This window comes from Myxine glutinosa, chromosome 1 (assembly GCF_964187855.1).
Source record: "Myxine glutinosa chromosome 1, kmMyxGlut1.1, whole genome shotgun sequence".
Classification (NCBI taxonomy): domain Eukaryota; kingdom Metazoa; phylum Chordata; class Myxini; order Myxiniformes; family Myxinidae; genus Myxine; species Myxine glutinosa.
The window spans coordinates 432,718,229-432,745,479 of NC_136261.1; the positions used below are offsets into that span (position 1 = coordinate 432,718,229).

Consider the following 27,251-nt stretch of genomic DNA (forward strand, 5'->3'; position numbering starts at 1 on the left):
TTTACAGGCCAGATAGCCTTGTCGTAAAACTCTCTCCTTGGCCCGCAAACGGCGTCTCGAGCCGCGGGCAGGAATGCGGATTATACGTGTGTGAAATGTGAACCTTACGTGGGATGCTTGAATTTGTAGACATAGACCTTTGCTGATAGACTGTTAAAACATTAACTATATTTCGTATAATCAAATGATGCTTGAGTTATGATAAATATATTTGACTTCCCTACTCTGGATTAAGTTTAAATAAGAAAGTGAGCTGAAAGGTACATCCAACACCTGGAACTCATCAGAACGACCTCATACATTTTATGGCCTTATCAGGACCAGGAATGCAATCCCCCTTCAGTAAGTTATATTTCTTGTCACCTCGGAGCCTTGAAAACACATCTGGTCCGGATCCTAACGGTGCGTGCTTCACTCCTCCAAGACGAAAGGACGGATGATGGTGGGGAACATGGCCCATTGGGGATGCCGGTGGGAGGACCATCAGCCCAGTTTCTTTGTCCTCTCAGACTCTAGCGGAGATTCTCTAATAAAGTGTGCCTCTATATAAATGAACTGCGAATCGATGTATCCTTAGGAAGGCTGATGATGGCACGCTGTCGATGTGTGCTGTAGAGTCAAGCTCTATCCTCCCAGCTGTGAACTTGGTGTTTAATAAACGTTTGTCATTCTCAACTGGTGGTGGAAGTCTATTACGATCAAGAAGTCACTCCCGACATACTTACTTTTTCCACATGCGAAATCTGCATTTATGTTTATTTAAATTATACAATAGACTACAAAATGTAAATGTTTAATTACATTTGTTATATTATATCACCTTTATCTGTCAATATTGTTGAAATGAAGATCAAATAGCTGTATGTTGAAATATGTTGAAAAAGTCAAAACTTTACATGGGGTGTACTTACTTTTTCACGGGACTGTAGATGCGTTAGGAGTGCTTGAATAAGTTCAAAAGGAGGAAGAGGAGAGTAGTAATCAGGCAGTTCACCGACATGCATTGTGAATCTTCGAGGATAGATGCAATCCTCTGAAGAAATATGGCAATATTAAATTTGTCCAGCATTAGACTCTCAAAGGAATCATTTTGATCGCTGTTGAATCTCATGCAAGATCACATGGATCAACCTACGATGAGAAGCAATGTGCTGAATCCCCTTTAACAATTCTATGACACTGCGATTCTATGCAATTGCATCATTTAAATTGGATGTTTGAGATATGTGCGGTGTGTCACAGGCTAATCAGATGTTTCGACACGTACAACTAATTGGCCGTTTATCTCCCTTCACAAATTGCGATCTGGACGGGTGGATTATGTGTGCACGTGCAACAATATTTACCTCTGCCACCGAAGGTGAATGGAGGTTATGTTTTCACCCCTGTGCCTTTGTCTGTCTGTTTGTCTGTCTGTGAACAAGATATCTAAAAAAGTTATTGACGGATTTGGACGATATTTGGCCGAGGTAGTTTATGTGACAAGGACGAAATAATAAGATTTTGGTGAAGATCCGGATTCGGATCCGGCTAGTAGAATTTTAAAAGTGATTCTTTACCATCGGGAGATGCGACCAAAAACGATACATAGCAAGATATCTCAAAAAGATAAGAACAGATTTGGACGAAACTTGGTGGACAGGTGTGTGCAACAAGGACTAATTGATTCGATTTTGGTGAAGATCTAAATGTGGATTCGGATACGATAATCATTTAATTCTAAAGTGATGTTGGTGGTGGTGGTTCAGTGTACAGCCACCCTGCTGCTGGTTGCATCATTTTCTGTGGGTGCGTCTGCCGCTGATGCAATGCCTCTCTATAACCAGTTATCTGGTACTCATTTTGCCGACCTCGGAAGGATGACAGGCTGAGTCAACCCCACCTGGCGTTATTTCAAGGGGATTCAAACTCAGGACATTAGGATCCCAAGCCTTCCGCCCTAAACATTTGGCCAACACCAGGTGATGGTGTGTGTGTGTGTGTGTGTGTGTGTGTGTGTGTGTGTGTGTGTGTGTGTGTGTGTGTGTGTTCAGGGGAGCTTATACAGTACAATGAAGTTCTGAATGTCCTGAACCAAGTTCACGGGAGCTTATGCAATGGCGCGTCGTCCATCCGTCAGGCAGTCCTTAAACACATGAAACTTCTTCTCCGAAACCACAAATGGGATTGTGAGCAAATTTGGCCTAAATGATATTTGTTGTATTGTGACTAAAGTTTGTTCACCGCATTAAAAATAAATCAAGGTCTAAGGTCTTCCAGGGGTCAAAGTGGATCCAGGTTTGATCCCCCAAAATAGTAATTTGCTTTTTCCTCTGAAGCTACAGACACTATTTCAATGAAGCTTGACTACAACCTTAATCACACCCATGATGTACCGAAGTTTATTTACGGCACGATGAAAATCGAAGTCAAAGGGGGTCTATGTGTGGTCAAAGTGGGTCCAGGATAGTGTGTGTAGTTTCACAGGAAAAAGCAAATTCCTATTTTGGGGGGTTAAACCTGGATCCACTTTGACCCCGGGTAAACCCCCTTAGATCCGGATTTTTTTAAATGCCGTGAACAAACATTGGTCACTACACAACAAATATCAGTTGTGCCAAATTTGGTCGCAATCCCACAGTGGTTTCGGAAAAGAAGTTTCAAGTGTTTACAGACTTACAATGCTCCATCGTATAAGCTCCACTGATCTTCGTTCCAGGTGAGTTAAAAATACCGGCCCATGAGGGGATCTACGGAGTGCGGGGGGGGGGGGTGCCCCCAAAATATGTACATGCTTTCTTGGAAGAAACTGCACATGCAATTCCGATGAAACTTGACCACAACGTTCCGATCACCTGTGATGTACCAACATTTGTTGCTGGCATAAAAAAAATTCGGGGTCGAAGGTACAGTTGGCATGTTGCCGCCCCACACCCAAAGTAGGTATTTGCTCTTTTCTCTGAAACTACATGCACAATTACAATAAAACTTCACCACAACCTTAATCACCAATGATGTTCCAATGTTTATTTGAGGCATTAGAAGAATTGGGGTCTGAGGAGGTATATGGGGTGGGGCGGGGTGAGTTGCCCTCCAAAATAGGTCTTTTTTTGTTTGTTTGTTTGAAGTCATATGATTATGTCAGTATGGTTCTACATGCTGCCCTGTCTCTCGCAAGCTTTGAAACTGGTTTAAAATACCTTTTGTCAGTGTAATATACTGTATATTACACAAGGTGAGCGCCAGGGGTATTGACCTATTTTTGGTAATGTACCCAGGTTGCGGGGTCAAAATAATACTCAATACTCTTGCACCTTATTGCCAGGTGGTGATCATAACAACCAAGTATGTGAATTTTGACTCAACCTTTCAGGAGGAGACAGAATGACTGACAGACATACGGATGGACAGAGCTGATTACAATATGACTACGATGAAGCGTCTTCATATTTTTCAAAAAGCGTAGAATAACGAGGATAAGCCTTCCATAGCTAAAGAGAGGTAACAATTTACTTCCTGCATGCAGATAACTCAAATGCACCATTAAACATGGAACACCTTGGAATTTAATGCAATTTCCAAAAAAGAAAAAAATAGGGGAAATAGACACCGATTTTTCAAATGCCTGAACAAACTTTGGTACATCACGGGTGATGAAGGTTGTGGTCAAATTTCATCGAAATCGTTTGTGTAGTTCTAATTTCGTGGTTTGGGTGGGTAAAACCTGGACCCACTTTGACCCCTGGTAGACGTAGACCCCCTGAGACCTTGATTATTTTTTCAATGCCCTGAACAAACTTGAGTTCCAACACACAAAATATAATCTTCGCCAAGTTTGGTCACAATCGCATCAGCAGTTTCAGGGAAGTTGCATGTGTTTATGGACAGACTGATGACGTGCCATCCCACAAGCTCCCCGGAAATATGTTCCATGTGAGCTAAAATGTACCTTGTACCCTACGTCAAAAATCCATTAATATTAGACAATACAAAACTGCACCAAAACAGATTACACAAGTTAAAAGAACTAGGGCATTGCCCGTACTATATATATAACTAAAATTATATCCCCCCCCTCTATTTACATGAAATGGTTTGGTCCATTCTCAAAGCCAAAGCGAACGGCTTGCGAGTACGGTAGAACCCCCCCCTCTATTTACATGAAATGGTTTGGTCCATGAAATGGTTTGGTCCATTCGCAACGCCAAAGCGAACGGCGAACGGCTTGCGAGTACGGTGACAATCCCCCCCCCCCTCTATTTACATGAAATGGTTTGGTCCATTCGCAACGACCACAGAACCCCCCCCCCCTCTATTTACATGAAATGGTTTGGTCCATTCGCTAGCGCCAAAGTGAACGGCGAACGGCTAAATCGCCATAACTCGGTAACTACTTGTCCGATTAATTTCAAACCTTGAAAAGGCACATCCTCGGGTCCCCAGCAATATACCTGGCAAGTTTAAAGTATATCGGACCGGTAGTTGTCGAGAAACAGCGGTCACAGACAAACGTACAAACACACAGAGATTACTGGAATTATAGATAGATATAAAAAAAACAATGGCAGACGATCAAGATATTGGTTAACATGCGATGTTGCATTAAAGAAAACTCACACACCAGACATGGCTCTTGATCCATCATCCTGAGAGCGGAGATTGCAGAAATCACTGAACCCGATTCCAGATAAACCAGGAACATTTTCCAGCTGCACATTTTGGGATCTGAAAATCTTTTCACAGGAACTGGAAAGTTCCGGAATAACATTCTCAAAGTTGACGAAAATACTTCCCAAAAGAGAAGAACCTGCAATCTGGACATATTGCGGCTTCGAAAAAGAATTCATAAATTTAGAGAAGTCAGCATACAACGCAAATTGTAATTTCTCTTTGGAGAGAGAGAGGAGCTCGGTCCACAATGCATTCGACTCGGTACAAGCCCGAAAAACCTGCCGATTCTCAATTCCGAGCTTATCGATCACTGCTTGGGCTGTTTCTGCTCCCAGGCCTTGGAATTTGAGTCATTCCAAGAAGTTCTCCATTTCATCGATGATCTGCCAGGGATACAATGCTTATGTTAATCACAGAAAAATTATACATGTTATTTTCTTCATTCCGTTTGGAATTTTTTGAGTTATTTCCGTTGTCAATCCAATCAATTATTATCCAAAAATGTGGGCTTTTACATCCAGTTTGTTCACCGCTGTCCCGATTTTGTAAGTTTTCTTCTCAATCAGCATCGAATGAATGAGTTTTTATATACAGAGACAAAAATAAACCCAGAGAAAACTATAGGAGACAAATCGGCCCATTATGCTGCGCCACATCAACAACAGACAAATTTTATCTGCCAAAACGATGCAATTTAATTGGGGGAATGAGGGGAGGAATGTGGATAAGACGATGTGGCACGACCAGGGATATCACAAGCGCATCAAATACAAATGGAGAAATGCATTTAATTTAATTACTAGCGTGACTTGGCGAGCTCCGCGTGCCTCACCACACCTCGTTTCAGAGGGGTAGGCATCTTTGACCATTTCGGTGTCTTTTGGGATTCATTGTGTTTTGGGTCTTCAGGGCCATTTGGGTCTTTTTTTTGTATACAGAGTCTAGGCTCGTGAAAGAGCTAACATTTATCAAACAAACAAATCAAACAAACAAGTAAACAAAGTATATAAAAATGAGAGAGGTCGACAAGATGGGGAGAGAAGGGGAGGAAGCACACAAACACAACATTTGAGGGCAGGGACATCGGGAGATGTGTGGGAGGCAGAGGGCCTGGGGGGAGGCAGGATAGGTATAAAACGCAAGGACACCAAGGACTTCCAGGCAAGAAGACAAAAGTCACCTCAAAAAAGTGGATTTGGGGTGAAATTAGCAGGGGTAGAAAAGATCAAGGTCTTGGATGGGGGAAGATAAGAGATGGTGGTGAACAGCCATTTTAAAGACCTGGAGGGAGGAGTGGGATTGAGGGGAGTGAGGGAGTTTGTTCCAGAGGTGGGAGAAAAGAGGAATGAAAGAGTGAAGGTGAGCAGAGAGTCTTGATTTTGGCAGTTTAACCATAAGAGGGTTGCAGGCAGATCTTGTGCGACCTGTAGGAATATTGGGGGGGACAGAGCACAGAGAGAGCTGGGGGAGCAAGGCTGGAGAGGAGTCGGGAGAAGACAGAAAGACCACCAACCTGCCTGCAGTGAGTAAGTGAAAGGCCCTTGGAGTTAACTTCATCGCAGGAGATTCCAATGATTCTGAAAGCTTTGGCCTCAACAGCGTGAAGCCGAGCTAGGTGTGAGGCAGGAGCACCAGCCCAGAGAGGAGAGCAGTACTCCATTGAGCTGTGGATGAAAGCCTTGTATGTGGTGAGGAGGTCAGGTGTGCCAAGGAAGGACTTCGCACGACTGAGGATGCCCAGTCGGCGACTGGCTTTGGAGACTAGCTTGGAAATGTGGTTTTCCCAGGAAAGATCATGGCAGATAGTGAGACCCAAAAGCTTGAGTGACAGAACTTCTTGGAGAGGATTATTCAGAAAGTAGATGGGAGGGTTGTCCAGTCGGTCTTTTCGGAGAGACATCGTAAGAGTGAGAGATTTGTCAGGATTGAAAGACATGTTCCACTTGTTTGCCCAGTCTGTGATTTTGTCCAGGTCTGCAGAGAGTGAGGAGGCTGCAGACTGCCGATCTGAGGGATGAGAAATGGAGCGGCAGAGAGTGGAGTCATCAGCAAAGAGATAGAGAGGATTTTCAAGAGAGTCAGAGAGATCATTGATGAAGACCAGAAAAAGCACAGGGCCCAGAACACTGCCTTGGGGAACTCCAGCCTGAACAGGAAGAGGAGATGAGAGAAACCCATTCAGGGCCACACGTTGACTTCGACTAGAGAGGAAGTCCGCCAGCCATGCATGGAGATTTCCATGGATACCATCGTAGGAGAGTTTGGTGAGCAGAGCGGGGTGCCAGACCATATCGAAGGCACATGATATGTCGAGGGAGACAGCTCTAATTTCCTGTTTGGCATTGAGGACCTCCATCCATTGTTGAGACAGCAGAAGCAGCATGTCCAGAGTAGAGTGACCTGGTCTGAAACCAAATTGATGAAACCAAGCCATTGGAGCAGAGGAAAGATTTCATATTCAAAGCAATGATGGATTCCATGACATTGCTGATAATTGGGAGAAGGCTGATTGGTCTGTAGTTGCGAGGATCTGTTTTTGCACCTTTTTGTGCAAAGCGGTGATGTTGGCTGATTTCCAAACAGATGGCAGTTGACCTTGAGCAAAAGAGAGGGTGAAGAGAACAGAGAGAGGGAGGGAAAGAGCGGAAGAACAGGATTTTAGGACCAGTGGGCTGATGCCGTCAGGTCCAGTTGCAGAACCAGAGTCGAGGGTTGACGGAAACTTTTCCACCTTGTCAGGAGGAAAAGACACTAAGTCCAGGAGCAGCTGGGTACGACAGGGTACGGTGGGTATAGAGAGGGATGGGTTTGGGACACAAGATTTTGAGGCAAACACAGAGTTGATACATTCAGCTTTTTCACGTGCGGAGTCAGCTGTGTAACCCTTTGAGGTAAGGGAGGGGATGGAGGGGGAACAAACACCAGAAACAGATTTGAACAGACACCCCCAGGATTTGGAAGAGGGAGACAGATAAGAGAGTTTGGTCTTGAGAATGGAGAGATATTGTTTCCTGGCTCTCTTGAGGGTGGACACACAATTGTTTCGGGCTTTGTGAAAGGAAATGAGATTTCCTTCCGTTGGATTTGCTTTCCAGGAGACGAAGGCAAGTTGTTTCTGGGCAACAGCCTCACCACAAGATTCTGTGTACCATGGACGGGAGGAAGGGTATGACAACTGAAGACGAGATGGGATAAATCTGTGCATGAGAGAGAGCAATTTACTTTGGAAGAATTCCCAGGATGAGTTGATGTCAGAGGTGGTAGAGATAGGAGACCAGTCCAGATGATTGATGGCTGCTTGAAGACCGTGCCAGTTGGCCTGAGTGAAATGCCAGACTCGTCGACGCTGAGGAGGCTCTCTGAGAATGGTCAGAGAGATGTCCACTTTAACAAGCACATGATCAGATGAGCCGATTGGAGCAGAAGAAGAGCAGCAGACATTTTCAGGGAAGTTAGTCATAACCAAGTCCAGAAGAGAAGATGCTCCATTGACTGAGATCCGGGTCGGGAAATTGACAGATTGTGTCAGTCCCAATGAGTCGCAGAAGTCCTTTGCTGAGGAGCCATAGCTGGTGAGAGAGGTACCCACACCCAGCCAACTGGCATGGTGACAATTGAAATCACCACATATGAGGAAGAGAGAGTTGGGATGAGTAGATAGAAGTTGGTCCATATTATCAGACAGCGAGATGTAGATGGAGTCATCAGTCAATACACACAAACATGTAGATGGATGTAGATTGAGATGGATGGAGAATGGCGGATAATAACACACATGGAAGTACAGAAGGGAACAGGGAGGTGAAAGAGAGAAGGAGTACAAGGATGATGAAAAAGGGCGAAGACTGGAAAAGGAGTTGGCAAAGAAAATAGTGGAGATGAGATTGCACCATTTTGGGAAAGACCACAACTATACGAGAAAACAACCAACGGACAAAACCGCTGTTTGGGAGACACCCACATAAACAACAAGGAATGTGGATTCATCCACCAACCCATCTGGAAAAGTCTAAATATTCCAGTTCCAGAAAACTCATGGAAAAGTTATCCAAAAGCAATCACTGAAAACAATGAAGTAATCCCTGGCTCAGGTACAACCTAATTATCACATTAAGCATAGAAAACAAAGCATTGTGACCGGATATCATAATTGGGTACAAAAAAAGAAAATAAAGCACTGCTAATTTATATGTCAGGACCCAGCCAAATTGGCCTCAACAGCACAGGACTCAAGAAAATGATGAAATACAAAGATCGCAAAAATGAAGTGAAAAGACGAAGAGCGCTGAAATTGTACCAGTGATTATTGGAGCAATGGAAATGACAAAAAAAAAACCATACAGAGATCTATAAAACGATCTCTGGGAATATGACAACAAACAAACTGCAGTTGGAAACTGTTCGGGGCTCAGTGACGATCCTCAAAAGAGGCCTCAAAATAAAACTTTGAGAACAACAAAACTTCACAACTTGGTCTGTGAAAAACTGGATTATCATAATATATGGGATTTATATTCATAGTGGGCATGATTATTCCACAATTTGGTATCATCGGTGTATATCTTCAGTAAATATTAGTGCCTGTATGTAAACATATTTATGACAAGCCATATGAATATGATCACAACTCGTTTGTGTAAACATTCAGATAATGACAACCGGGCATTCCTAGTCCCCAATGGTCCATTCTAGTCAAATAAATAGAATGAAGGTATAATTGTACACAGATGCATTTTAAAAATCACAATATAAGCCACTTGCTTGAAGTTGCTTCTCACATTATTACTGAAATAGAGGTGAATACTTCAAGACTGGAAGGACTCCATTCCACCTTCTGAAACCCGCATATGGAGACAAAAACCGACAAAACACACACACGCACAAACACACCAGTTGCACGGTGGAAGGGCTAATTATAGGATCCGCATCCGGATAGTCACCGAAATCTAACCAATCCGTCCTCGTCACACACACAACCTATCCACCAAGTTTCAACAGAATACATCCATTATGTTTTGAGATATCCTGCTCAAAGGCAAACAGGCAGGGGTGTAAACATAACCTCCATCAACCTTTGGTGGCAAAAAACCACAAATATCACAGAACAAAAAGGATACTTCTTGACATGCCACGTTGAATTTAAAAAATACGTCACGTACCACACTTGGATGTTAATCCATCATCCTGAAATTGGAGATTGCAGAAATTACGTAGCCCAATTCCATTGAAACCAGAAACATTGTCCTGGTGCACATTTTGGGATCCGAAAATCTTTTCACAGAAACTGGAAAGTTCCCGAATAACATTCTCCAAGTTGACGAAAATACATCCCAAAACAGAAGAACCTGCAATCTGGACATATTGCGGTTTCGAAAAAGAATTCATAAATTTACAGAAGTCAGCATGCATTGCAAATTGTAATTTATCTTTGGAGAGAGAGAGAGGAGCTCGGTCCGCAATGGATCCGACTCAGTACAAGCTCGAATAGCCTTCTGATTCTCAATTCCAAGCTTAACCATCACTGCTTGGGCTGTTTCTGCTCTCAGGCCTTGGAACTTGAGACATTCCAAGAAGATTTCCATTTCACCGATGACGGGCCAAGGATACAATGCTTATGGTAATCACAGAAAAGTTATACATGTTATTTTCTTCACTCAGTTTGGAATGTTTTGCTAGTTATTATCTTATCCAATTTGATCACGTATCTTGGTAAACGGTAAACGTATCCAGCTTGATCACCACATTTACACTGACAGTATACGTAAGAGACAGCCACACTCACCTTTGAGCTATGAAGCATGGTCACAAATAAATTATTTATGAGTACGTTATCCTGATGAGCTCACAATAAGGGCGTAAGCTGGATCGGCCACTTTAATTCCATGTATTTGTGACCAAAAATCTCCATCTTCAAAGACCTGAATAGCACGTGGATGCTATCCTAGTTTGAAGGTGATGTGTTGGTATAATTTATGCATACGACATCAGCATCATGTCTTGTTCAGGGTCAGAGTTGATCCTCTTGTTTAATACACACAAACATATAAAACGTGTTTTTATTTTCCTCAACGCAATTGTCTCACACCTGCACCAAGGAGTCTCCACTTTGCTGGAAGTTAAACTTTTCAGGTTCAACACACATAATCCTGACATCTCAGAAACTTAGTTATATGTAGCTGTCTGCAGCAATGGATTAAATAAAATATAATAAGAATTGAAATAGGTACATTTGCTTGGTTTCTTTGTCAAGATATTCAAGCCTTCAATATAGAGTGCTGCTTACATTAGTGGGATACTTGGTTTGCTTCTGAGAACCAATCATAAAGCCGAGGTGGGATGGGTGAGATGCCGACTCGCAGAGTATCATTCAAAGTTGCTTTCAGTTTATTCCTGCTCTTTGATTTTGTGCCAATCACAAGTGAAAACCCTGAATCACACAGGTATGTGGAGGTGAAAGGTAACAGACACTTGATTGCCCGCTCTGACTGAATCCCCTGCCACTGTAAATGCAAACTTAATATATTCGGGGTCGTATTTTCTGACCATGCGTTTCACCACCTTTTTGCAAATCCTGAAGTTTCGCCACCATCAGCGGTTTTTCTTTTCAGGTAACGGCCCATGTTTGTCAAAATAAAATACAGTAAAAGTAAAATACAGCAGCTTGCCTTTTCGTGCGAATACGAAATGCCCGAGACGTTCTCCATACCGGAAACACCTTCGATCAACCAAAAATAACCAAATATTAATGGCGAAACTGCAAACACCGAATCTGCGAATGTTACGGATGGAAACACTCACGTCATTTCCTAATTCACCTTTCAACTCAATCTCTCCACATTTTCATTTTAAACAGCATCATTCCAATCATAAATTAATACAAGAGCATTAACATAACTTTTTTTTTTTCGCTAAATTTTTCGAATACTCGTGAGGTAAACCCATCACCTGCCTTCTCAAGTGAGTACAATGCCCGTGGATCACGAGGTTGCGCCTTCCGGCCCACTGATGGCCGCGACCCACCGGTTGAGAATCTCGAGTCCAAACGACATTTTAGAGAACATAGTCCAACTTTAGTTTTGGATGAAGCAGATGGGACCGACGTTTTTTTTTTCGTACCAACGCTACATTGATCCTTCATCTATTCATCATCTACAACCTTTATAAAACCTCCTCATTTAGAGGTCACATTGGACATACAAGTTAATTACAAAAACTTTCTGCCTGGTTTGTAGTTAAAAGGAAGAATGAGGTTTGACCATCGTTGCATGAATTTTAGTGATGACGTCATATAAAACAATGCAGTGAATGAAATAAAACGAGTGAAAAACACCTCATTAAATGAACAATCAAAATCAAATACCTCAACACACATTGAATAAAAACTCGTTTAACTTTTCTTCATTCCCGTCATCAACGAACAGAAACATTATTTTATCTTTAAATAAACGTTTTACATATCTTCAGTATGAATAATAACATGAGAAACTATGAACAAACCTCTTCAAATGAGATCAGATCCGATCACGTGAACCTTCGTCAGAGTTAGTTGCAGCACGAGGTTTACAAGAAGGTAACCCGGAAGTTCTTCATCGTTATTAAATACTTCCTGTTGCATACATAGTTCTTCTTATTCTTTGTAAGAAGATTGTTTGTGATGTCAGCAATTTGTACATTACCGCCACATTACAGTGCAAAAATAAAATTGAAGATAAAGAAGAAGCAGGGATGGCTTCCGGGTTAAGAATGCACCACGTATGTGAGCAAGTGCTGCGCTGACCGCAATGGCGGATTAACGCACGTATTTAATGGTCATGTACCCGGGGCCCCCAAAATGCAATGACGTCATGCAATCAATGCAACCCGAGATATCGAGAGATGAGAGATATCGAGAGATGAGAGATATCGCGAGACCGATCGTGGTCCACAATGTTTGGAAAAGAGACCGAGGGTGGGTCTCACTTTACCCACAAAACACATCACCTTGTGAGTGGTGACAGACACAGCGTAAAGGGAATGCTCAATCTCCAATAAAGAAAACATTGTCACTTGCTTAATCGATTTTTTAAAAACGTTTTTCCCTGATGTTTAACTAGACGGGACTATTATAAAATTAAGGGGTGAACTTAGTTTTGGTAAAAACGCAGGTTTAGTGTTACAATGAATAACTCATTGAGTGTAAACAAATGCAACAATAATCACATTAATATTCTATAAATGCTATTGTTAATACATATCGATATTGTTTATCAAATGCACACCATAATATATTGTACAATGACAAAAGAAGGTTCATTAGTAAATGGAATAACCCGTGAGTTTGGCGCAACGTTGCGGTTTTTTTTAAATCAGAACTTCTGTCCCGAGGATGATGATGCAACCAAACTACCCGAGGATGATGATAATACTAAACTACCCGAGGATGATGATAATACTAAACTACCCGAGGATGATGATGCAACCAAACTACCCGAGGATGATGATGATACTAAACTACCCAAGGATGATGATGCAACCAAACTACCCGAGGATGATGATGATACTAAACTACCCAAGTAGTGATGAAAAGCGAAACATAGCTCAACGAGAACAGCACTCAGTAGAGAGCACACCTGCACCAGGTGAACAGTTTCTGTTTTGTGAGATCGGACACGAATATCACGGATCTGGATTCCACTTGAACCAAAACCGAATCGCTTGTTCTTGTCTCTTCCCAAACTCATGAACCAAGTTTTGTAAAAATCCGTCCACAGGTTTTTCACATCTCGTGCTATATATCGGTTTTTGTCCGATCTCTCAATGGTGAAGAATCTCTTTAAAATGCTCAGATCCAGATCCGGATCCAGATCTTTACCAAAATCAAATCATTTCTTCATTTCTTTCACAATAACGCACAAGATCAACCAAAATAGTTGAAAATTCTTCGATTTGGCAAGAACTAAGAAATTGCCAATGCACACACCAATTAAATTTCTGGGATGTGTTCATTACTAATCAACTCGTCCTATTCCTAGTACATGTATGTATTCCTCGATCCCCCCTCAGGAGAACAAGGGCTCCCCCTTCCCCTGAAGATTCCCAAGTGAAATTATTACCTTCGCAAAAGCGGAAGGTTATGTTTTGATCGCTGTGTATTTATTTGTATGTCTGTGTGTGTGTGTGTATGTTATTCGCATAACTCAAAAAGTATTCAACCGATTCGCATGAAATTTGGTGGGATGATAGGTTATTATCCGGGAACCATTTGATTAGATTTTGGAATCGATCGGGTCAAAGGTCAAGGTCACAGGACAGGACAGGACAGGACATGAGTAGGACAGGACGTTCACACTTACACAAGGGATATTGCAGGCAGGTAAGGGCTCGAGGTCGATTGCTGTAGAGGGAGGCAAAGTCGGAGGCAGCAGCTTTCAATTCCTCGCGGTTTTGGCGGGAAAACCTCCGTCGCGTATCCGCGGCCGTCACGCGCTGGCTCGGCACACCTGCTCCTCTTCCTGGGGTGGAGCCGTCTCCCTCCGTTCAGCGCGTCTCTCCAAAGACAGGGGATATTGCAGGCAGGTGGTGTTTGCGGTGGATTGCGCTCCTCTTGCGCTCCTGGTGTTTGCGGCGAAGGTATGCGCTCTACCGAGTGCCAGTTCTAGTTGTTGATAGTATCGTCCTCCGATGGGTCCAAAACGTTGGGTACGAATAATCCTATTAAGTTGGCGGAACGTATCAAAAAATAATTCGGCCACGTTTCGAGCACTAAAAAGTTTGAGATCTGGCGATTTATGAATTGAATATAAATCGGCGCTCAGGAGGACGAGGTGTTGAGAGGGTCGGGACATGGTGTTGAGAAGGTGGGGACATGGTGTTGAGAGGGTGGGGACGATGTGTTGAGAAGGTCGAGCCATGGTGTTGAGAGGGTGGGCACATGTTGTTGAGAGGGTGGGGACATGGTGTTGAGAGGGTGGGGACATGGTGTTGAGAGGGTGGGGACATGGTGTTGAGAGGGTGGGGACATGGTGTTGAGAGGGTGGGGACATGGTGTTGAGAGGGTGGGGACATGGTGTTGAGAGGGTGGGGAAATGGTGTTGGGAGGGTGGGGAAATGGTGTTGAGAGGGTGGGGAAATGGTGTTGAGAGAGTGGGGAAATGGTGTTGAGAGAGTGGGGAAATGGTGTTGAGAGGGTGGGGAAATGGTGTTGAGAGGGTGGGGACATGGTGTTTAGAGGGTGGGGAAATGGTGTTGAGAGGGTGGGGACATGGTATTGAGAGGGTGGGGACATGGTGTTGAGAGGGTAGAGACGAGGTGTTGAGAGGGTGGGGACGAGGTGTTGAGGACGTGGGGATGAGGTGTTGAGAGGATGGGTACGAGGTGTTGAGAGGGTGGGGACAAGGTGTTGAGAGGGTTGGGACAAGGTGTTGAGAGGATGGGAACGAGGAGTTGAGAGAGTAGCACTTTAACGAGGCTCGGGTTTCGTATCAAATTCCTATGTAGATGAGGGAGATCCTTTGAGTAATCCATGGTGTGGATCCGTCCATGGAAATTGATGAAATTAAGTGACACTTGGCGGATGGTGGAGTTGTCGACCTTCAAAGATCCTGTCGATGTCTCAGCACAATCACAAGCAAAGATCTCAACACTGGTGTCTTGTGTTCATCTTTATTTTGCTCACAATAAAACGATCGCACACCTTAAGGAAATTGCGAACTCTTACTGTCACCATATAATTATAAACTATGACAATGCAAACAAAATACCAATAGTTAGAACAATGTCACATTACCTGATAAACACCTCGATCGTTCAACTTTCCAATTGACAGAGACAAAGAGCATGATACATGAACTCAAAACCACTTGGTTTGGGCCCAGAAACACGAGGCTGAGGAAAGAACAGAAACTAAATATTTCTCAAGCTCAAAAAAAACAAAAAACCTTGAAACCACAAAATACTTTATTCCATAGATGTCCGACATATTTATACACTGAATTATGATGAAGGAATACATTGTTACCTCTTTATCCTGGGCTCTAAAGACGAGTTGCCGTGCTGAGATGAAACGACTTATCTTCCGTTCAAAGACGTTTGGCGGATGAATAAAAGACGTTAGACCTATTTTCGAACATGGTCTAAATTATCACACACGTACATCACAAGGTATTCCAATACATAACTCTGGGCTTGACAAACACATCTTGTGCTGACAAAGTGTTCAAACTAAAGTATATCAATACAAATCAGGTGTAATATGCAGCACTATTTCCTGATTACGTATGTACACATTCTTGTGAGTTGTGATGCGGTCCTCGCCAAGAACACTGCGCTGTATGACCGGAAGTGCGTCAGAAATAAATCAAGATACCGGTTGATTAAATTTAACATTACCAGTTGCAGTACCCAAAAAATTAAAATCTATCATATAATGAAGTTATATTTAACAACCAGTAACAGCAAATATAATTATGCGATGTTATCATTTACACCTAATCCCTCTGAACCCACGTGTGGTGAGACGCCCGCGCCACGTCAGTTTAATTGAAACTTTGATTGAGGGATCTTCAAACAATGAAGCATTTCTTATGACTGTCTCCATCCACCCTAAACCTGGTGTTGGTTTAACGGTTATGGTGGAGATCTTGGGATCATTGGGTCCTGAGTTTGAATCCCGATCAGCTGTTGAATTAACACCAGGTGGGTTGATTCACCTGTTATCCTTCCGAGGTCGGCAAAATGAGTACCAACTCACTGGGGCCTCTCTCAAGGAGGTTGGTGGCAGGATTTGCACTCCGGCTGCTGTAAAATACCTCATTGCGTAATACACACAGTGGTATGTGTCGGGATGGTGCTGAGGTCACTTTGATGGTGTTGGCTAACTCATCAACATCGAGAATAAACCAGGGTCTCAATGCAATCCCTTCGTTTCCATGGCGACAGACAACTTCGAGACTTAGAGTACTTCAAAATAATTGAAAACTTTACATTATTTACGAACTGGTATCTCCACCCAGGTCATACTACCTTCTTCAACTAAATCATCAAACACGGCCGGTTACACCACTGTTAGACTGGTTCTTGTTTTATTTATTTTTGTTTCCATAGACGAGGCTAATGGAAGAACAAAACGTTTATTGTGGAGTGCTCGCCAAGTGGTTTAAGCACACAAGCAAGAACTTCATCAAAACCGTTGGTAAGGAACGGCTGGCTTGGCAAGCGATAGCAAGCTGCTTGGTAACTGAACACACAAGCTCGACAGACCGAAGACCCTTTTGTGATTCTGCCGTTTGTGTAATGAACAAAGTTAATTTCAGTTGATGTTTAACCATTTTCACCTTTTGTTACCTCCGCAACCGAAAGTGGATGCAGGTTATGTTTTTCACCCCTGATTGTCTGTCTTTGTTTTTGAACAGAATATCTCAAAAAGTTGTGGACTAATTCAGACGAAATTTGGTGTATGAGTTGCTAAGCGACAACAACAAGCGATTCGATTTTGGTTCAAGTCGATTCCAGATCCAACCTTTCAGTGTCCGACCCAACAAAACATAAGGTGTTCACCCGGTGCAGGTATGCTCTCCTCCGAATGCCGTTCTAGTTAGTTAGGCAGCTTAGCAATTTATGGGGGAACGTCTTTACAAAAGTACCATTTTTATTTTAGTGGTTCATTGGACCATATGCAATAGAATTAGGACCGGAGGCAAGACATATACAGTGTTTGACTTTTGCGCAAATACGACACGCACAGCATAATATCGAGCAATACATTTATGCAAATAAATCATCAGCTATTGGAGTTAGACTAAAATCGTAAATACATAAATTGCTGGACAAATTACCTTGAACAACATGTTGTCTGTTCTAAAGCTATATTGTCATTACATCCTTGTAGTTGCGTACATGTTAGATATATGAGAGGTGCGCGAGTCACAAGTATAACACATTTGTATAAACACTCGGTATTATATTGCTAATTATTATTACATGGAAGCGTAAGATTTATTATGCAGGCATGCATAAGTTTTACAAATAACACTGCACGTAATGAAATAAAAGTTAGCCTCCTTGTTGAAAATATATACATAATTGGTTTTTGTCCTTGGTTTTTGTCCCAATAAAAAGGTGACGAACACTGTATATTTCTTGCCTCCGGTCATACATCTATTGCATATGGTCTAATGGACCACCAAAATAAAAATGGCGCTTTTGTCAAGCCGTTCCCCATTTTCGATTAATATGCTGCCAAGCTGCCTGACTAAGTTGAGCTGTTCCGCTTTTCAACATCGCTGGAGTAGTTTTGTTTCACCTTGGGACAGGTGTTCCGATTTTAAAAACCGCAACGTTCCGCCATGATCACGGGTTGGTCCATTTACTAATGAGGGGTGTTTTGTGATCGTGTAATATATTATAGTGTGGATTTGAAAAACAATATCGATATGTATTAACATGAGGAATTATACAATTTTTATTGCGATTATTGTTGCATTTGCATGTACTAGGGCATGCCCGTACTATATATATATCTAAAATTATATCCCCCCCCCCTCTATTTACATGAAATGGTTTGGTCCATTCGCAAAGCCAAAGCGAACGGCTTGCGAGTACGGTGACAATCCCCCCCCTATATTTACATGAAATGGTTTGGTCCATTCGCAAAGCCAAAGCGAACGGCTTGCGAGTACGGTAGAACCCCCCCCCCCCCTCTATTTACATGAAATGGTTTGGTCCATTCGCAAAGCCAAAGCGAACGGCGAACGGCTAAATCGCCATAGCTCGGTAACTACTTGTCCGATTAATATGAAACCTTGAAAAGGCACATCCTCAGGTCCCCAGCAATATACCTGGCAAGTTTCAAGTATATCGGACCCGTGGTTGTCGAGAAACAGCGGTCACAGACACACAGACACACAGACACACACACACACATACACACAGAGATTACTGGAATTATAGATAGACTAGGGCATGCCCGTACTATATATATATGCCCGTACTTCTATATATATATGCCCGTACATGCCCGTACTTCCTAGGGCATGCCCGTACTATATATATATCTAAAATTATATCCCCCCCCCCTCTATTTACATGAAATGGTTTGGTCCATTCGCAAAGCCAGTAACGACCACAGAACCCCCCCCCCCCTCTATTTACATGAAATGGTTTGGTCCATTCGCTAGCGCCAAAGTGAACGGCGAACGGCTAAATCGCCATAGCTCGGTAACTACTTGTCCGATTAATATGAAACCTTGAAAAGGCACATCCTCGGGTCCCCAGCAATATACCTGGCAAGTTTCAAGTATATCGGACCGGTAGTTGTTGAGAAACAGCGGTCACAGACAAACAAACAAACAAACACACAAACACACATACACACATTCACACAGAGATTACTGGAATTATAGATAGATTAAACTGAGTTTTTATTTTACTTAACCTGCTTTTTCTACTTATACTAACCTCATCCCCTAATTTTGTAATAGTCCTGTCCAGGTAAACATCAGGAAAACGTTTTTTCATCGATTCATCACGTGATAGTGCTTTCTTTCCTCGAGATGGAGCACTCCCTTTGTGCTGTGTTTATCACCACTCACAAGGTCATTGTTTTGTCAGCAAGGTGAGACCTACCTTCGGTCTCATCTCGAAAGATTATAAACCACCATCCGTGATCTCTCATTATCTTCCATCTCTCCTGATGTCGGGCTGCATTGGTTGCATGACGTCATTAAATTTTGTGGCCTGGGCACGTGCGTTAATTCGCCATTGCAGTGTCAGAATGAGTGTGAGGCATTGAGTCAGTCAGTGAGTGAGTGAGTGACTCCACAAACACTTCAGTCATTATTACTTGAACCAAATACGCGATTTTGACCAACCTGACCACAAGCTGCATACCTGATACCTTGTCAAGGTGGATTGATTGGCCGCATCAAAATCTGCGCTCATTAGGGGCGCCTGCTATGTACTTTCTTCTCCGAAACTACACACACAACTTCGAAGAAACTTGACGAGAAATGGATAACCTTCATCACCCATGATGCACCAAAGTTTGTTCACGACAGAAAAAAAATCAATGCCTGAGGTCTTTGTGGTTTGAGTGACTGTTGCTCCTGATCCAGGAAGCTTCAGGACCCGCAGTCCCGTTTTTATTTCGACGATTATTCACTTTAAATGTTGAACTGATGCATGATTTAACCAACTCGTCCATTGTTTGGATTAAATAATGTCGATGCTCGTTCGTGTACTTCTACGGTGAACCCATAACACACTGCAAACTGAATGGCATTGAGGTTCAGGCCCTTTGGGATACCGGTTCCCAGGTAAGCAATTCAAGCAGAGACTGGCAACAAGATAACTTACCAGACACCATTGTAAGACCAGTGGAAGAAATCCTACAGGATGGATTGTGATTAAAGGCTGCAAATGGAAGCCTCATTCCATTTGAAGGATGGTTTGAAGCAGAGTTCAAGCTTAAAAACGGTGGCATAGAAGCATCCATTTTAGTCCCTGCTTTGGTCTGAAAGGAACTGGTGACAGACCCAATAATTTTCCTCAGCCTAATTTCAGAGATGATGGTTGAGAACAAAGCCAAGTCTGACGATATAGTGGTGCCACCGGAGTCATTAATTTCTTTATTTCCAGAACTGAGCTGATCACAAATACAAACAGTCAACCAGACCGTGCAAATCGGGTGGAGGGACCAGTTTCCATGCAGGCCGTCACCATACTCAAATTCTTCCTGGAAGAACAACAAATATATAATAACAAATTGCAGTCAAAACACCCACACTGAGAAACTGACCAAGAACAGTGCTGGCCAGAAGAGGAGACAGTGAAACTTTTTTTTTGCATGCGTAGTCTTGGCTCCGATGAGAGCTAACACGTGGAACATATAATAATGGAGGCAGGGGGACAACATGGGGAGAGAGAGGGCAGTACAACAGCTGGGAACAGGGACATCGGGAGATCTGTGGAAGAGAGATGGTTGAGTGGGGTATGCGGGATAAACAAGATGGACATGACAGGGTAGTTTTATTCAGGAAAGAAATCGGAATTTGAAGGAGGTTGCTTTAAGGTGGATTAATGTGGGCAGAAAAGATCAAGGTTTTGGATGGGGAAAATATGAGATGGTGGTGAACATCTGCTTTAAAGACCTGGAGGGAGGAGTGGGATTGAAGAGACTGCGGATGTTTGTTCGAGAGGCGGAAAAAGAGATATTCAAGAGTGAAAGTCAGCAGAGAGTCTTCATTGTGGCATTTCACCAGAAGAGGTTTACTGGTAGACCTTGTGCATTGTGCAGGATTATTTGGGTGAAGACTTTGACGACCTTGTCAACTCAAAGAAATTCCAGCTGCTTGTCAGTGGCAATGAGATCTTCATCATGGACAACCTGAATAATGAGATGTTCAACTTCAGGAGCAGATATATTCGGATGGTTGAAGACTTGCTCATATTTATCAGGGCTACAAGGTTGGAATCCTCACCTGTCGAGCATCCGTGCTATTCTACATTGGTTCTTTTCGTATGACAGAATCAAGAATGCAAGGTATCTGACATGGTATTGGCTTGAGATGTGCTGCTTGAGGGAGAGTCACCCTGACATCGATGCAGAGTTTCAAGATGGGAATTTTGTTGTACAGAGACAACAGAAGCATGGATTTGCTCACATTGCTTGTGACCAAGTAATTGAGCAAACTGCAAACCGAGACTCCAAGACAAAAGGAGGACTGACTGGATTCACACTCAAGAAGGGTGCAGTGCACAGATAGACATTATCAATACGTGAAAGAGCTGCCATTACGAGAGAGTGTCAGGGGATGGCTGGTCGGGACACCATGTAGGGCCCGTGTTGACTTAGACAGAACACGAATAGAGCATGATGAGAAGGACATTCAGAACATCATGGATACAATTCAAAATATGGTCAACCCTTTTGATCCTTCACTAGAACGAGACAAGCTGTATCACATAAAATCAGGTCAGCTTTCATCAGACCTGTCGCTGCAGACCTTCGTGAGGCTAAGGAAAAAGGCGAAATTGCCCTCACAACATTCTGCCAGAAGAGACTTCAATCAAATGATATTGGTTTTCATGACACCATGAAGAAGATGGAGCTGAAGACTTTCAAGTATACAGCTAAGTCCACCATAACAAAAGTGAAGGGCAAAGAAATCGCCTTGACAGCTTACCGGGATCTGTCCGCAAGGCTGATTGTTGTTAGTTCAGTGAGAAAGGTCGACATCAAAGAGATGCTGGTTCATTCATTGGGTCCATTGCCTGCACCACTGGCAAACCATGGTGGCTCTCTTGTGAAAACCAACAAAGCCAAACTCATGCGCTTCCTGGAGGATCAGTTGATCATCACCCACAGTTGAGGAGATCCAATTTGGCTCAATGTGGGTATGGGATTCGATGGCACTCATCAGAGTCGTCAAACCACAGGCAACATTTGGACAGTTTGCTGATGAAATGTTCAAAGTCCTTGTGAAACAGGCAAAGATGAACAAGTCCAGAGTTGTGCTCTTTCTTCTGGACAGATACATGCCGAGCAGCGTAAAGAATGCTGAAAGAGGAAGACGAGCAGAGGGAGGGACTCAGATCACTGAAATATTTCCTCCTGATCAGAGGACTCCAAAACAATGGTCCAAGTTTCGATCTTGTGGTGACAACAAGGAAAACCTGCTCCAGTTTCTGTTCAAACAGTGGTGCAAGACTGGGAAGCTGATTGATGACATCACAATTATTGTTGGACAAGGCATTGCGTGTCATTCTATTCGAATGCATGGCAATGATGTGGAAGTTTTTAACCAATCCCAAGTCTGTTCTCAACACAAGAAGAAGCTGATATGAGACTTGTACTTCACTCTTTGTACGCTGCAAGTAACAGTGATCACATCATCATCATCATCATCATCATCATCATCAGTCCAGACACCAATATCTTTGAACTATGTGTGGCATTTTGCAAGGACATAGATGCAGAGATCTACTTCCACACAGGCAGAGGAAGTAATACACACACAATTGTTGTCCGTTGCATATTTGACCATTTCAGGAAAGAAGTTTGTTCTGCGTTAATAGGATTTCATTGTTTTACTGGATGCGACACAGTGAGTGCTTTGTATGGTAATAGTAAACCAAAATCTGCAAAGATCTTGACATCAAGTAAAGACCACTGATCCACGTTTGAAAAGCTTGGCATGACGTTTACAGTACCGCCATCCTTGCATGAAGACATCGAAGCATACACCTGTGAACTCTATGGGCAGAAGGGCTGTCATGATGTAAATGAAGCAAGATGCAGAATGTTCAAGATTGGGGCTGTGGAGAGAAAAGCTTGCCTCAAAACAGAGATTTCATGCACAAGCACATATAGCGAGCAAACTCCCAAGCCGCCATTCACAAAATGTGCCTTATCAGCAAACCAGAAATATCATCACCAAAGAACAATGGTTGGGATATTGATGATGGTTTGCTCACCATAGACTGGATGGGTCTTCCCCCAGCACCCTCAAGTGTAATGGAACTTGCCCATTGCTCTTGCAAGAAGACACAATGTACTCGAGGGCGGTGCTCGTGTTTGCTCAACAAGCTTCCCTGTTCTGATTTGTGTTCATGTAAAGACTGTGCAAATCAGGCGTCTGTTCCTGACTTGACAGAGATTGAGGGAGAAATTGACACTCTAGAATGAGATGAAGATGCTTCATTATTTCCTTGTACTCTGTGGGTTTTTGTCACTTGAGTCTATTAGTCATTAATTTATTTTCATGTTTTGCTCCTGAATGCACAAATATGATTGACAGGAATGCATTATGTTATTGTATCAACCAAAATATCTGCGTTTTGGTTCTTTTTTCTTCATTTAACAACAAAGGTTTTGCCACTTTCTATAGAATGGGGTCATTTCCATTTGAAAATGAAAGATTAATTGATACAAAATTTTGTATTTCAGATGAATGTAAGACTGGGAAATTATGCATTTCATTCCAAAGTTAAAAGATTATACCTGTGTTTTCTTTTCGCCGAGAACAGTTTATACTGCGGGGTAAAACAAAACGCATGTAGTTTAAGAATGTGAACTTTTGTCCTGTAGGGACGGATTTTCATATGAAAAATTACAATCAATATGCCTGCCAAGTACAATATCTATCCTTTACCATTTATTATTGAACCAAATTATATGTGCAGTATTTAATGTGCACTAACTTGCCGATAGTCAGAGGAACTGGAGGAGTTGGATGTTTGTGTAATGATTCAAACTATGATATCCTCATACAAACTTGTTTACATCAAGACTAGTTATACGCAATATCATATGCATGTCAAAGAGAATATGTGAAACACATGAGGCGTTTATAATCTGAACATAAATGGTTTGTTTGAGTGGCTTTTGCCATTATTTCATGCTGTTTCAGATAGGGATGCACACAGCTTTAGAGAGAGTGAGAGAGAGAGGCGGGGGGGGTGGGGGAGGGTGGGGGGGGGGGGGAGAGTCAAAGAGAGAGAGAGGATGAATTATGATTTTGAAAAATGTGACTTTGAAAATGAGTGTGTGTGTGTGTGTGTGTCTGCATGGGTGTGCATATGTGAGGGTGTGTGTGTGTGTGTGTGTGTGGGTGTGTGTGTGTGTGTGTGTGTGTGTGTGTGTTAAATGGAGAGAAAGGGGAAGGAAACAGGAAATATTTACAAGAAAGAAGAGTGAATGAGGATCCTTTGGAATATAAAAAGAATGATATGGATGTGCACATGTCATGTGTGTAAAAGTATGTGTGTTTTTGTGTGTCTGTGTGTCTATATATCTCAAGAGGACAAAAATAGAGAAAGGTAGTATGGGGATACTACACAAATATAAATACCCATTAAAGTATATGTGTGATAATTATTTTGGTTTTTTTGAAATATTTGTTTCTTTAATGCTTCATTTTTGTGTTCCAAGTTATAAATATAGGGATGTGGGGTGGGATCACGAGTCCCCAAAGTATACCAGTATGTCTCGAGCCTGGCTAGTCGAATTTCCATGGCAGATTTATACTTTTAGTGAATCAATTGATGCATATAAGCAGTTTGTGAAATATTGGTTGCTAGGGATATTTTTACCATAGCAACGGACACCAATAGGAATTATGTATCTGAAATAATCCACAAAATAATATCTGATAACATCAGATGATTTGCAAAATCATACATTTGCATGATCAGAGGATTGCAATGCTCAAAATCTCGATTTAGAAGCATCTATGCAACCGTTGCTAGGGAAAAGGAGGTCCTCACCAACGGAGTTTAACTTCCTCTTTGTTTTTGGCCATTGCTCATTAATGTGCAAATTTCGAACATGGGAACATTTCATTAATGGTTCATATACACTTATTAAACATATCAAGAACATATGCAGATACTTCTCATCGTAGACCACGGAATTCGAAAACCAATCAGAATTAGTGGACTCGGCCCATGGTCTATTTGTACGGATGCTCTCATTGGTTGTTATCTTCACAGACCAGTTTTATTTAGAAGGTGGAAGGAAGTTCTCCCAGAAATCAAAATCTCCACCTCCTTTTTCGGGAAAGGATTCTTTTTCATTAACCAGTTTGTGAAACTTCATTCTCATAGCTTTGGTCCAAGGGCTCATTTCAGAATCCTCACTGAACCTCTGACAGCTTCCACCTGTAGATTATTTGTCATGATATTCCCCGGAATGCTTTATAAGTACTTCTTTGGGATTTTCTTGATCATCTGGATTCCCTGTTGCTCTGACTATCACTGGTACAATTTCAGATTTCTTCAATTTCCAAATCCTCTTCATCTCATTTTTCATATCCTGGTATTACAGATTTCAGCTCTCCTGTATGGATCCTCAAATGTAATTTCAAACTGCTGCTATGAGAGAAACCTTTATCACATATCGAGCATTTGTAAGGTTGCTCTCCTGTATGGATCCTCATATGTAATTTCAAACTGTCTTTTCGAGAGAAAACTTTATCACATTTCAAGCATTTGTAAGGTCGCACTCCTGTATGGATCCTCATATGTAATTTAAAATGGCCGTTTCGAGAGAAACCTTTATCACATATCGAGCATTTGTTAGGTTGCTCTCCTGTATGGAACCTCATATGTAATTTCAAACTGCTGTTTCGAGAGAAACCTTTATCACATATCGAGCATTTGTAAGGTTGCTCTCCTGTATGGATCCTCATATGTGATTTCAAATGGCTGTTATGAGAGAAAGCTTTGTCACATATCGAGCATTTGTAAGGTCGCTCTCCTGTATGGATCCTCATATGTAATTTCAAATCGCTGTTTCGAGAGAAACCTTTATCACATATTGAGCATTTGTAAGGTTGCTCTCCTGTATGGATCCTCATATGTAATTTCAAATTGCTGTTATGAGAGAAAGCTTTATCACATATCGAGCATTTGTAAGGTTGCTCTCCTGTATGGATCCTCATATGTAATTTCAAATGGCTGTTTCGAGAGAAAGCTTTATCACATATCGAGCATTTGTAAGGTTGCTCTCCTGTATGGATCCTCATATGTAATTTAAAATGGCCTTTTTGAGGGAAACCTTTATCACATATCGAACATTTGTAAGGTTGCTCTCCTGTATGGATCCTCATATGTAATTTCAAATGGCTGTTTCGAGAGAAACCTTTATCACATATTGAGCATTTGTAAGGTTGCTCTCCTGTGTGGACCATCATATGTGATTTGAAGCTGACGTTGTGAGAGAAACCTTTGTCACATATCGAGCATTTGTAAGGTCGCTCTCCTGTATGGATCCTCATATGTAATTTCAAATGGCCATTTCGAGAGAAACCTTTATCACATATCGAGCATTTGTGAGGATGCTCTCCTGTATGGATCTTCATATGTGATTTCAAATTGCCTTTTTGAGGAAAACCTTTATCACATATCGAGCATTTGTGAGGTTGCTCTCCGGTATGGATCTTCATATGTCTTTTCAAATGGCTGTTACTAGAGAAACCTTTATCGCAGACAGAGCACTTGTGGGGGTGTTTTCCTGTATGAATCCACATGTGTATTTTGATGTTATTCGTTGAAGCAAAACCCATTCTGCACACATTACACTTATAACGTATTCCCCTTTCTACAACCTTTTTGTGTTTGTTCAATTTAATATTCATCGTGGTGTTGTGAGGCCCAGACATGCACTTGTATTTTAGAGGAAGCGAGTCTTGATTTCGTGATTTTTTCTTCAAAAAAGGCTTCTTCTTCACCGTCAAGCTGCGCCTGGACCTTATTTGTCCCTTATTACGACTGGATTGTTCTACAGAAAGAAAGAACACAACATTTCTCTTTTATTTTTGTCAAAATCAAAATGCTAAATATTTAACACTTTTCCAAAAATGAAATATTTTCTCAACACAAAATATCTCTTCTGCAAAATGAATTTTTTACGTTTACACTCACCAGTTGCAAAACAGGCAGCACTTCCGTTTGTCATGTGAATATCATCTGAACCTTTCTTTGCCGAAGCACATTTTGAATCTTCTGTGACAGATGAATCATTGTTGTGTTGTCTGCCTTCGACATTTACAGGATAGACATCACCTGTGTACAAATCAGCATCAGTAGTTTAGAGGGAAATGAGACTGAGATCCATCTTGAGAGAT

The 27,251-nt window shown here is 42.1% G+C and overlaps 1 protein-coding gene across 1 annotated transcript in view; it reads right to left on the minus strand.

The window, feature by feature from the left end:
- Positions 1-26,234, minus strand: part of LOC144888364 (uncharacterized) — a 46,420-nt gene extending 20,186 nt beyond the window's left edge. The window contains 1 exon segment of the mRNA XM_078766069.1: positions 25,493-26,234. Within this exon segment, the coding sequence (XP_078622195.1) occupies positions 25,493-26,234 (742 nt within the window).
- Between the last annotated feature and the right edge of the window lie 1,017 nt (positions 26,235-27,251).